The sequence below is a fragment of the Apaloderma vittatum genome, unplaced genomic scaffold (assembly GCF_000703405.1).
Source record: "Apaloderma vittatum isolate BGI_N311 unplaced genomic scaffold, ASM70340v1 scaffold19704, whole genome shotgun sequence".
Lineage (NCBI taxonomy): Eukaryota > Metazoa > Chordata > Aves > Trogoniformes > Trogonidae > Apaloderma > Apaloderma vittatum.
The window spans coordinates 1-12,752 of record NW_009714576.1 but is presented as its reverse complement, the minus strand read 5'-3'; the positions used below and the strand labels follow the sequence as shown (position 1 = coordinate 12,752).

The 12,752-nt window shown below is 41.7% G+C and overlaps 1 protein-coding gene across 1 annotated transcript in view; it reads right to left on the bottom strand.

Moving 5' to 3' along the window:
* Window positions 1-6,878, bottom strand: part of LOC104273486 (rab GTPase-activating protein 1-like) — a 27,159-nt gene extending 20,281 nt beyond the window's left edge. The window contains exons 1-2 of the mRNA XM_009868830.1: window positions 6,676-6,878; window positions 174-408 (exon numbers count right to left, since the gene is read on the bottom strand). Coding sequence (XP_009867132.1) covers window positions 174-408; window positions 6,676-6,825 — 385 coding nt within the window. The 5' untranslated portion in view covers window positions 6,826-6,878. The remainder of the gene's footprint in view (window positions 1-173; window positions 409-6,675) is intronic.
* Window positions 6,879-12,752: the final 5,874 nt, after the last annotated feature.

Sequence of the window (12,752 nt, the reverse complement as noted above, 5' to 3'; positions counted from 1 at the left end):
TAACTCTTGCATCACAGAACCTGGCCTTTACAGCACTAACTGATTATAATGGGAGAAATGGGGACAGGTTGGCGGACAGACCATATCTAAAATCTTCCTGCCTTTCCACCCTAAAAGCTAGCTCATAAGATACCACCAGGTGTTCCTCATTCATTTTTACTTTTTTTTCTAACCTCCCTGGGATGGTTTCACTGGCAAACTCATTTCTGGTTTCTGCAGTCCTGCCACCGACACTGGGTTAATGGTAGAAGATGCTGAAGCTTCAAGGACAACAGGTTCTTCCCCATCTCCATCAGTTCTAACTTCTTCTCCATGGTCCCGGTCACTTGACTGATCTTCTAAGGGTGGGTCCATCAGCACATCTTCCAGCTCCCTCTGCAGCTGCTGTTCACTTCCATTCCCCACAATCTAAGGGCCACAAACAGAGATGAGACACAAAAATGACTGTTCAAATGAAAAGAAAAGCACACAAAAAAACCCCTGCAAACAACCCCCTCAAGCACAGGTTGGCTTTTTCTGCCAACTAAAGCAGCAGTTAACAAATTTAACTTAGTTACAACCATAAAAACAAACTTCAATGAGCAAATGTTCACCAGTACGGATTATACCCACCCTGCTTTAACAAATCAAAAGGCTCAAAGCAGGAACCTTCTAGTACTGGAAAAAGTGAGGAGATGACTTTCAAACTAGTCTTTAATCACCAACTACAAAGACTGGCTTATGACAGAAGCAACCTACAGATGCCCACAGGACAGTGACCTAAAATAACTCTCAGAATAGTACCAGAAAGGGCCAAATATCTTGAAAGATGCTGTGTGGTTCGATGGGTAGGATAGCAAGGTTGCACAGGAAGAGAAGAATGTGGGACAGGATTATGTCTGTGATTCTGCGATCACGCTGAGGAGAAGAGGTGGTGTTGTTTTATTTCCTAACACTCAGCTACAGCCCAACTTCACACTCATTGAAGTCAACATGAAAGCAGGAAGCAACCTAAACGGTGTGAAATTAGGTCCTAAGCTAGCAAGAGAATGAAGACATTCACTTCAGGGAACTCTTAGATATTGTATCTTAGGAAACTTTGTCCCTTCCTCTGCAATTAATAGGGGAGCGACTGATGCTTTACATAGCTCAGTAATTAAGCACGGAAATGGGAGTTTTAAGAAGTATTTTACCACATGGCAGTCAGAGAAATGTACTTGATTCCAACACTTCAGCTGCGGCTGGTTATTATTGTTGGCACCAAAACTCAACCTTATACGCATTTCTATACCCTTACGTCTCCGTAAGCTTACACACAAGCTCATAAAATGCAAATTGTGTAACTGCCCCAAGTTCTTAAAAAGATCATAAATGAAATCTTATTAAAGATTTTTTAATTCTTTTTTATTCTTAAAGACAGGAAGTGGTTAAAACCAGGAGACTACAAAGGAGACAGCAATCTGCCCATAACACAGCCTCAATATTGAAGCAAAATCCATCTGCCTCAAAAATAGCATCCCATAGTAAAAAATTAAATTATCTTGAAAGTACTTGAAACAATGGGCAAGGTTCTCACATTTCAGCAGTAAATAAAATATATCCGAAGCCCGATTAAGGTTGCTGAAATAGCATGGGCACAGGTAACAGAACACCTTCATGCACATGGATGAGCCTCGCAATGAATTAAATACGCCACAGGCAAAACGTCACATGTCACTTAAATATTCGTACGTGCATTTCCACCAGGCGTGTCTCACGAATAATTACAGCAAGATTAGAAGTTTCTCAGCCAAGTCAGAGTTCTGACATATGGTTGTTTCCATCACGTCCCCAGAGACAAGACTCTCGGTACAGAGCGAAAAGGAAGAAACATGAAGTCAAGTCACTGTCTTCCCTTTCACACTCAGACCCACAATCTCCAAATAATTATTAGTATCTGCAGCCTCCGTCTACTTTGCATTAAAGGTTTGAAATGCATACCAGTTTTCTGGTGAAAAGTAACTGTTTAGTATACAAGAATATTAGGAACAGAAACTTCCAACCTGGAATTACTCCAGAATAGAGCAGAATACAACTACTTTAAGAGAAGAGCCCCAGTTCCCTGTTCTTCAGAAGAAAATAGCCGAAAATTTAAATACACAGGTAATGAATAAAAGAGCAAGCACACAAGATCCTAGAAGCAGGAGGGACATAAAAAAGTAATAACTTAATGAGTGCTTTACTGCAGAATCTAACCAACAACAAAAACCAAGACGTTTATGCTCCTGAAACTCCTGCTCAAACAGAAAGTAAATTTTAATATGGATTAAAATACCTTCATGTGTATCTGCGCTCCTCTGCAAGGGGTGAGACACAGCAACTGCCTTACTTGGCTGTACATCCACGGAACTATCAGTAACCTTTAAGTAGTTACAGGAATCCACAGATTTGCGTTTTGCTCCCAATAATTTCAGTATTGATTTGTATGATTCATCAAGGAAGCAATGAAAAATCTTGCACAAGCATGTGGTCATGAAAGGCACAATCCTTTCCAAGTATCAAGTTTATTATTGAGGTCTTCGAAGGTATTTGTTAGACAGATGATGATGACAGAAGACGTACCATGTTAGTTTACTGTACACAGTCTGTGTTCTTAGCAACAAAATAAAACAAATCAACAATAATGTCCTGCCAGCCCCATTAAAGGCTACATATTAAAAAACATAAAGTAATTTCTAGTTTACAGGACCTGTTTTCTATGAAAGTTTAAGTTAAAATTTATACTGGCAAAACCACGCATCTCATATGCTTTTGCTCACAGTGATTAAACAAATTTCAGTTTGGGTTTGGGAAGGGAAAGCGAGCAATTTATATCCATCGAGAATTAAATGTCATAATGGCATCTGTATAAAAAGCATATGAAAAATGTTCTGTTCCGTGAAGAATACACGCCAAAAAACTCTGCATGGTGATCTACTGTATTTGGTAAAATAATCAGTACGACTAATTTATATCTAGACACTGTCCTATAAAACACGATCTTGAAAAAAAACTTACTAAACACGGCAGTGACAGCTTAAGCACGAGTGCAAATTGTTTACAGTGTGACAGGAAACAGGCATAAAAATAAAAAATCTTGTATCGTAAATAGTCTAAAACTTCATCATTAAAACCTTCATTTAAAAGAACCCCTCCAAGAAAGTCTTCCCTCTCAGCCCAGGCTGTCCTCGAAGAGAGTTGCAGAAGACCAGAGGAGCTCTGTTCTCGCAGCTCTAACCGTCAAGCGCAACAAACCAGCTGCCCAAGAAGTGAGGCCGAAAATACAAACTAAGACTAACTTCACGCCAGCCCGAGTCTCTTACGCAACCGAATGCATTCACCACGCAGTGGGAAGAGTGCAATTAAGATGTAAACATGCTTGAAACTTTCCTGCAAGCGGAAAAAAGCAGAGAAGTCAGCCTGACAGTACAGCAGAAGGAAGGGCAGAAGGGAAGAACCAGGCGTACCTGGTAAACGCTCCGTGGAGGTTTGCGTGAGACAGAGCAAAGAAACCACGTGCCCTAATAGTTGTTTTCTCCATTTCTCACAGAACTGAAAACTAATTTTGCTTCACCTCTAAATAGGATGTAGCAAACTTCCTTCCCCAGCAGCATGGGGCATTTATTAAAGCCATAGTATGTTCTTTTCTCCTGAGGCACGTGCCGCTGGCCTCTGCTCTGAGAGGTCTTGTTGTGTGCTGTAGTTCGAGAACTGCTCTACAGTCTGCTCCAGAAGCAAGGCTTTCATAAAACCCGTTCGCTCCCACCGGCAGTGGGCAAAAGCAGACACGGAAACAATACTAGAAAATTGTATTTCTGAAAAATAATCACTGACAATCCCTTTTCAAAAAACAAGCCAAGTATTTCAGCACAGACAAAACGCAAAAACACATTTATGAATTACCACCAACTGATTAAAAACATGGTTCACAGCTGTATTCAGAAGAAGCACTGTCCGGACTTTAGAAACAGCAAAAATTAAAATGTGCATTAATTAACTCCACAGCACCACTGCTTAAAACTAAAGCATATCAACAAATTTGAAATGAGAGCCTTAGGTTTGACACAGTAATTTCACAGCCTACCATATTCAGCAAACACAAGCCTAGACTTCTAGCACCATCCTCAGACTACACTTAGCAAATTAAAATCCTCAAACTGGCTTTTCTAAAGAAGCAGAATGCCAAAAAAAGACAGCTGCTCAAATATGAACCTGAGCTTATTTTCAGTTTTTCTTTGCAGGCACATCAAAGCAAATGGGGCTTGACATATACAAACAAATTAACTTAGTTATGAGTACCAAAGCAATTGCTTCTCTCTGAAAAAACTCATCTCACTTGTTCCTATGAAATCCATAACCCCAGTTCTCATGCTGTAGTATCAATACTAATTCTCCATAGGCTACTTAAAGACTTTTAAGTATCACACTGACAGTACTTTCAACGTACTTCTGACAACCTTTACAACTCCATTTATCCATGCACAGAATAAACAGTTTAACACTAGGATAAAACTGGCTGATGAATCACTATTTGCAAGCTGCGAAAAAAAAGAAAGATACCAAGAAGAAAGCCATATCCTAGGATAGGATGTCCCTTTCTTGCAGAATACCAAAAGACCATTTCCATCCCTCAGATTAGCTCAAAAGTCTTCCCATTTCCTCTGTTAAAAGTTTCACCTCCTGAAGCAGAAGGAAGGAGGTTGCCAGGAAGAACCCTGTCCTGGAGAATTCAGGCTGCACACTGACTGCTTATCTAAGGTGTAACACTGCCATTAATCACCCCGAGCGTGGCCAATGACCAAGCCACACATACTCTCAGACGCCGAACACCGAAAGGCTCAAGGTGAACCGCTTTGTACAAGGACTGTGCTCAGTCTTGGCACCAAATTCATAAAGAAGCTTATCTTGATGCCCTGCAAACCTCTGTGACATTCAGTGCTGCCAACTTTACGCTGCACAACTTTATTTTACAATTGTTGGTGATCGGGGGGCAGCAGCGCCAACGTTCTTCTTTCCTCAGCAAGAGAAGCAGCATTACCTGCAGGCAGCATTTCCAGTAAACCCATCAAGAAAATTTAAGAAGTTTCAGCAGTCAGCCTGAAGTTGATTAAGGATATTTTTCCCTGAAATATTTGCAAGCTTTATGAAGATGACTCTACATACAAGTCTCTTAAATCTCTTTCTATTAAAGAAGACAGAGCGTGTCACACAAACCCTGCAGGGCAGACACAAGGCGATCGTTAGACCAGCAATGCAAACAGCTCCATGTGGAGCCAGAAGCGTTGAAGGCGATGGGATTTCATGTTTCCAAATTTTCTTTGGGAATAACAGGATGCAATGGGAAATGTTTGACCCTGTCTGTCTCCCGGGGTCTCAAATGATTCATCACCTTTCTGGGAGCTAATGACATCCACGGACACAAAAGCATTCTCAAGGTAAGCACCACCACGGAGACTACTGTGAATTCGGAAGTATTTGTAGCGGCTGGTATTTGCAGCAACTCGAAAGACAAGCGTGAGGTTACAGTCTTCCAGTGGGTTTCATAGATCACCAGGCTGGTTGTTCAAGAAAATTCTAAATTTTTTTTCAGACTATCCTATGATATGAGGTAGCAATCTTCTGCAATATCAGGATTTTTTTTGCCAGATTAAGCAAAAGTTGAGGCCCTTAACAGAATTAGCTTGAAGTCCTACGTAGAAGAAAATAGCCACTATAAGGGCACATCTTGGCCAGGACTCGAAGGAATGCAAGAAAACCAAACAAAGCAGTTGAAAGGTAAAAGCAAGATGAGCAAAAGCATCAAGAAACATTCAATAAAGTCTCTGCTACAACTGCTGCTAAGGAAAAGAAGAACATCCAGTCCAACAGGGAGAACGTGTGATTTCTTATCCCTTTTAAAGACATTATTTTGAAGCTATAGATGTGACAGCCTCTTTCGATGGAGGACTACCTCCTCCCATCTCCCACAAAGAACACACTCCAGGCAAGATCTGGTTTTCAACACATTAAAAAAATGACAGAATTTGGAATTGTTGTCAATTCACTTAAAGACTGCTGAAATACAAATTGGGATGAAAGATTTTCTTTAAGTAGCCAAAAAAAAAAGAAAAAAGAAAAAAGAAAAAGAGGGAGAGAGAGTGACAAGGGTCTCTTTTCAGAACAGCACTTTCAGAAGTGAGAAGATGTCAATGCCCTTCCAGCTCACACAAGCCTACCACATAGGCTTGTACTCCCGGATTCACGCCAAGGTGTTAGTTATAACTACACTTCTACATTTCTTAAAGAGAACATTTCACATTGGGGAAAACTTTGCTGTGTGTTTGAATTAACAGGTACTGTCAAATCAAGTGTATGTTAATATTGCTGTCTATCTGAAAACTGCGATAAAATCACAGTTCCGTGTTCTTGACAGTCAGTCTGTTTAATCCTAAGAACTTCATGAAAGATTCTGCAAAGTGGGAAAACCCCCGCAGGTAGTGATGAAGAGGGCTCTTACTCAAAATCTAATTATCACCTCTGACATCAGCAACAGCAATGCAGAAATGACTGACAAAATCGATTCTCAAATAAGTTCTCTGTTCTGTCAAGTTTTCCACAATAAAGAAGTCCCTCTTTAAGCTCTCTATAGTTAGTTTGATTCAGAAGAATAGGGAACAAACTCAGGTTATTGATTCTTACCTTCAGTCCTGTTTTTTCATCATCACTACCATTATTTGTAGATGGTGTTTCATCCCCTTGCCTGGAAACCAAGACAAAATCTTCACTGTTAAGAGTGGATACCGAGTCTGAAGAGACACTGATTTTTCCAACAGAAGCCTTGTCATCCATGACTTAAAAAGGAAGTTCGATTCATGAATGAGATTAAATATGTTATAAACTCCTGAAAAACAAAAATCATAAAAATACTTATATAAATCTTCATGCTAAAACGCTTACACGTTTCTTTTCAGAAACCTGCTGACTAGTTATAAAAAGCAACACATCCGACAGCACAACGACGTTACAGCTCTTCTGTCAGCGAACACTCACGGTCCTGCTGTGATATTGCTAACAAGCACGCGGCTATTGGAGCGCTGCTTTCCAGAGCCCACAAAAGGGAAGTTAATAAATCTTTTTGCAGTATTTCATAATTATGTCAGGCACCGTTTTCTACCCAGAGCACAAAACAGGTCCTTGGAACGTCCACTACACCTGCTGGCAAAGGGCACTTACTAAGGCCCAAACTATAAAGCCCATTTACTTTCTTCAGATAATCTGTCTACCTTCACCCATGTTCATGCAAAAATTATTTCTGCACCTGTCAGACCTCACTGTATGCAGGAGTCACATTCTTTCCCCCTCAAACAAGAGTAAGATCTAACTCTTGATATTTTGTCGTAAAGATGCTCTAAAGCCTTGGGACATGCAGCGTTTTATGAATCTATGCTGAATCTTCTGCACTGTAAGGAACAATAAAAGACTTCCAAGAAGCAGGAAGAACAGCGTAGGCTGGATTCGTACTGAGAATCAGAGCCAACAGAGGATTTTTAAAAGCTGGAACTGGCACTGAGAGGCATTTGAAGGAAGGAACAAAAGGTGAGGTTCAGCTGCACACCTTAGAACTCTGCAGCACAAATTCTCAGAATCCACAGCTTGAAACCGACTGCCGCGATAAAAATGGGCAATTACATTTCCCAGAAACCCAAATACACCGTTAGCACCACGGCTCGGGTCTTTCCATACTCTGAAGCACGACCAAGCCCAAGTGCTTTTTCAGCCTCAAATCCTGCCCTCCGTTCGGCGGAGCGCTGTCCCAAGCTGGCTCCCAGCAGAGCAGCCGATCAGCAGCGAAAGCTGGCAAAGCCACAAGCTCTGCTCGTCACATTCCTCGCTGAACCAAGAACAATGCACCAGAAATAGCAAAGCCAGCTTTTATTTCTATCAATACCCTTCTCTCCACAGCCACCAACACGACATGAAATCTGCCAGGAGGACAGCAGTTCCTTTTTTATTTTTTTTCCTCTGGGTTATTTTTAACCTGATTACTTTACCAATCGGGTCGCTTCAGGACCACAAACATGTTTCGCTGGACAACTGAGGCAGCGCGTAAGAGGAAGAACGGACGTGGGTTGCTCATGAATAACAATGTGCCTACGTCTACTGGGTTTCCTTACCAAAAGCCTGAAAGGTATTTAGACAGCCTTTTCAAAAACACTTTAAGATCCACCAACTTTCAATGGGAATTACCAGTTGAGAAATTCAGATATTTTGAAAAGTTTTACGCATTGTATGCGTCTATCCAGTGTCACAGGCAAATATCTTAAAGGTAGGGCAGAGCTCTCATTTTTAAAGCTGCTTTTGTTTAAGCAATTCCTATTAAAATATTTCTATACAAGTTCCCTATTGCACCATCTACATAGTACACAGATCGCCCGAAAATAACCAAACCAAATATAGTGAAATACAGAATAAAAATAACCTTCAAACACTTAATATCCCTTTGGCTTTACTGTTTTCATTCAAATACTGCAAACTCATCTGCCACACTAAGACAGTAGGAGTAGAGGAGCGGGCTTTGATCACAGGCAGCTGTAAAGATCATCTAGGCAAGGATCCATTTAGCCATTTATTTTGGTATAGGGGGCCTTGAAGTGTTAATTTAATCTATTTCCAAAGTCTTTCAATCTGACACCTCCCACCAACATTACCTTCAGTTAAAGAAGGAGCGTGCAGTGCTTTTGCTTACTCCTTTTTTTCAGTACCGTGGTGTAAACAGACACCCCGTGTGAGGCTGGAGCAGAGGTGGCGCAGCCCAACCCCTGCAGCGGTGTCACCACATGGAATTACAACAGCAGAAGGTCCCGAATCGCCCAACTTTGCCGACCTTACGTCGAGCAAAAGTCTTACTGAAATTACTCAAGATAAGAGAGTGCTGGAAAGGGGACAATGTAGTAGACCACTGCAAGAAGCTTTTGTTTATTAGTGATGGACCAGCAAGCAAGGCTCAGTTACCTGCCTGCACTGGAATCAGCCACACACTTCATCGGATTAATGCTCAAAGAGTTGAGATACAAAAGCAGTCTTAAAATACGAAAAATGCTTAAGTATTGCCTGCAGTTATCCCACATTTCCATATCACCATACTTTGCTTTGCATGCATTGTTTCCTCTGTGCCTGGCTACCTTTGTTCCATGCAGATTACCCCATGGATCCTTCTACCTGAATCAGAACTCGCAAAGGCAGAATCAACAACAGAAAACTTCCGAGCTCATTAAAACAGGGGCCAGCCCAGAAGGGCGTACATCAAAGACCAGCAGAGCAATTAAGCGCTGCGGGCTTAGGACTCCTCCGGAATCAAAAAGCAAGAATAAACCCCAGCAGTGACAGTGCTCTCCAGGAGGACACGTCTAAGAACTGAAGCTTTGTGTTCTCACGGTTTAGAGAAGCAGGAGAATACACCTCTGCCAAGCACAGATCTCAAGTTTTCATGTTTCTCGGAAGAAGCCAATAGCTCATCCCTTACAAGCAAAAAGACTTTGGTTTGGTTTGCATTTTTGAATTCAGCATAGTTTAGTTCCTGGCACAAATCTACACCACAGTAATGGAGTATTTGCCTGAAGGTGTCTTTACACCTCAACGGCAGACAGAGTGTCCAGGTAAAATGCATACTAAAAGGCAAATTTTTAACAACTTATTTGCTCACTGTGTATTTAAATGGGTTTCCTGGCCTCTCCTCACACGAAAGACCTGCAAAATGAGAAAGAACATGACTGGATCTTGGGTCACTGTTTTCAGTTTTATTTAAAAATCAAATTCTCAGTGCAATTCACCTTTACTGCTGTTGTTATGCAATGCTACAAAGTAAGTCCAAGAATCAAACTAACTTTCAAAAACTGTTTATATTTAAAGCAATGAAACAAGAGTAGCAACCTATCTTTCTCTGTTCAAGAGAGAGTGCAAAGGAACAGCAAAGACACTGTTCACCACTCTAAAATCTCAAACAACTGGAAAACAAACCTACCAAAGTTCAAGATCAGTTACATAGATTTAGAAAATAACAATACAGCAATATTAACTAAATTACTTAAGAATATTGTAATTCAAGAAGTTACCTTGAACAGCAAAGTCAGAAAGTTTGGCATGCAAAATAAATTTATATCCTCTATCCCCTAAAATACGAAACCACTGCGTATAATGTTAAAAAACATGGAAAAGCAGGTAGCACACAGCCAAGACTCTGAGGTGACTGGTTGAATTCAAGTTGATTCACTGAAAATAATATATTTTCTGTTTCTACTCCTCTGGCTTTATGCCAGAGGTTAACAATAATATCCAGTACGGTTCGATTTAAACATACAAAGTTCTACTTTCCTAGTTTTCATCATTAGCATCTTAGTGTGGGTGAAAAGAGGAATTTGTAGCAGAGTTCAGAAGCTTTACAATGTACTTTGCAAAGCTGTGTTATGGCAAATAAGCCAGCATTCTCGAGGACTCTTAGGTCTTTATGGTCTTTGATATCTGTGATTTTACCTTCACAGTTCACACAGCGTACACTTGGGTTTTTTACAAACACACAGTGAGTCCTGAAGAAAAAGCCTGGTGAAGGCTCCAGCATAAGGCCGTCCTCCCAGGCGGTCGTGCCAGGTGTTTCAGTCTGAGCAGCCTAAGAAATGCAAACCCAAAAGTCACGTCACACCGACAGACACGTGGGAAAGGAGCTGTGGTTTGACTCTTCCTGAGCACATACACGCTGCCTGCAGTTTATTGCAGCTTTGGGAAAAACCACGCCATACAAGTAAGATCAATGGCTAGCATCCTTTTCTCCTCACACATCACATGATCAGACTGCATAATCACGCGTTTGTTCCTTACCCACCTTCCCCGGGCAACGTACTCTCAAATGCAACCCGAAATATTCTGCACTCCAAATAAAGCCAGATAGCCCATGGAATGCTGCACGTGAAAACAAACATTCAGGATCACTAGAGAGTAATTAATAATAAACAGCAACTACACTACCAACTTTGCTGTTCGTTTTGTGTGACAGCCACAGATATTCCCTCAAGAACGAGACAAAAGAAAAGATGTTTAGAGACAACGCTAACTCAAACTTCACATGCCCCCTCCTCAAGAGCAGACGAGAACGGATCTCGGGAAGCAGCATCAATCTTTAGATATTGCACGCAAAACCAGGAACAGGACAAAAAACGCAAGCGTTAAGCTCACGCAACTTTTGTCAGCAATCCTTAACAGCTAGTTATTGACAATATAATTGTGCTTTTAATCTTAATTTGACCTATGTGCTCAGAGGACAAAACTCTAATTTTAGGCTCTTGTAACAAGCAAATTCCCCAACCCCAGAAACATGCAGCAGGTCCTGGGAAACCGCGGTTTATAAAAGAAATGCTGACTCTGCCTTAGCCAGCCCATCACAAGAATGTCACTGGAATGAATTAACTCTGAACGGCTGGTTCATCCGTGCTCCGCTCCGCAGCTGACGCTCCATCAGCATCAGGCACATCTCCGCGCAGGGAGCTGGACCGGCAGGACACGGCACAGGCTGGGACAAAGGCAGTCCAGCCAGAGGCCAAATAAACTCTGGAGGGGATGCTCTAGATACTTCTGGAGTTCCTGACTCCTCAGGATTCGAACAGAAACAGAGTTACGCTTACGGTAAAGACAAACACAGCACTTCAAAAACACACCGTGAAAGAACTGAAAAGTTGCATTCAGCGCGTGCCTCTAAAAGCTGCCTGCACTCGGATCGGGAAAACGAAAGGGAAGCCCTATGCCAAGCTCCGTTTGAGAATTTGTTTACTCTGTACACAGAAAGAAGTTTGCTCAGGTGCTTGACCTTTTAATGTTAAGCAGAGGCCTTTAAAAAGAATACAGTGTTACTCTATTTGAATCAGCAACAGTGAAGTCCATGCAGTCGCACATTTTCCTGAAAAGTAGCCACAACACAGCAATATTAACTAAATTACTTAAGAATACTGCAGTTCAAGAAGCTACCTTGAACAGCAAAGTCAGAAAGCTTGGCATGCAAAATAAACTTATATTCTCTATCCCCTGAAATCTAAACCCCCTAAGTATAACGTTAAAAAACATGGAAAAGCATGTAGCCAAGACTCTGAGTAGCTGTGCTTTAACAGAACCTCTAAACAGAATAAAACTGGGAATACAGAACAAGCTGCATCTGTGTAACAACACAGGTAAGCAGTAACTGAACTCCGACTTGTATTTAAGAAATAAACATGATCCTTTCCCTCTCCCCAAAGCACACCTGAGTATTTTCACTCCTTCTAGCGCGTCTCCCCCAAAATGCCCTGAACAGACAAAACTACACAGGCAAAACCCATGAGGCCCCCTTCCACCAGCTACAATTGCCACTTAATTTCTGCTCACGTGTGTTTTTAAGCCAACTGAGCAGTCTGTTTGAGTATACTTAATTTTCATCCCTAACTGGCACAATCAGCCCTTAAAAATTACCTCCTGGGGATGGTTTAAGTGAAACAAACATTTTGCAACAGGAAAGCAAAAAAACCAACCAACCAAATCACACCACAGAAAGACACCGAGGTTGCAGCACATGAACGAAACCCAGATGTCTGGACCCAACAAAACGCCACATTTCGGCCTCCGCCTGGAAGCAACGGGCAGCAACAACGGGCCAGGGCGAGGGGAAGCGGCTCCTGGCCGGTAATCAGCGCCGGTCCCGGAGGAGCCCACCGCGGGAGGGAAACCCGGCGGCTCCGGTACGCGCTCACAGGGGTCCC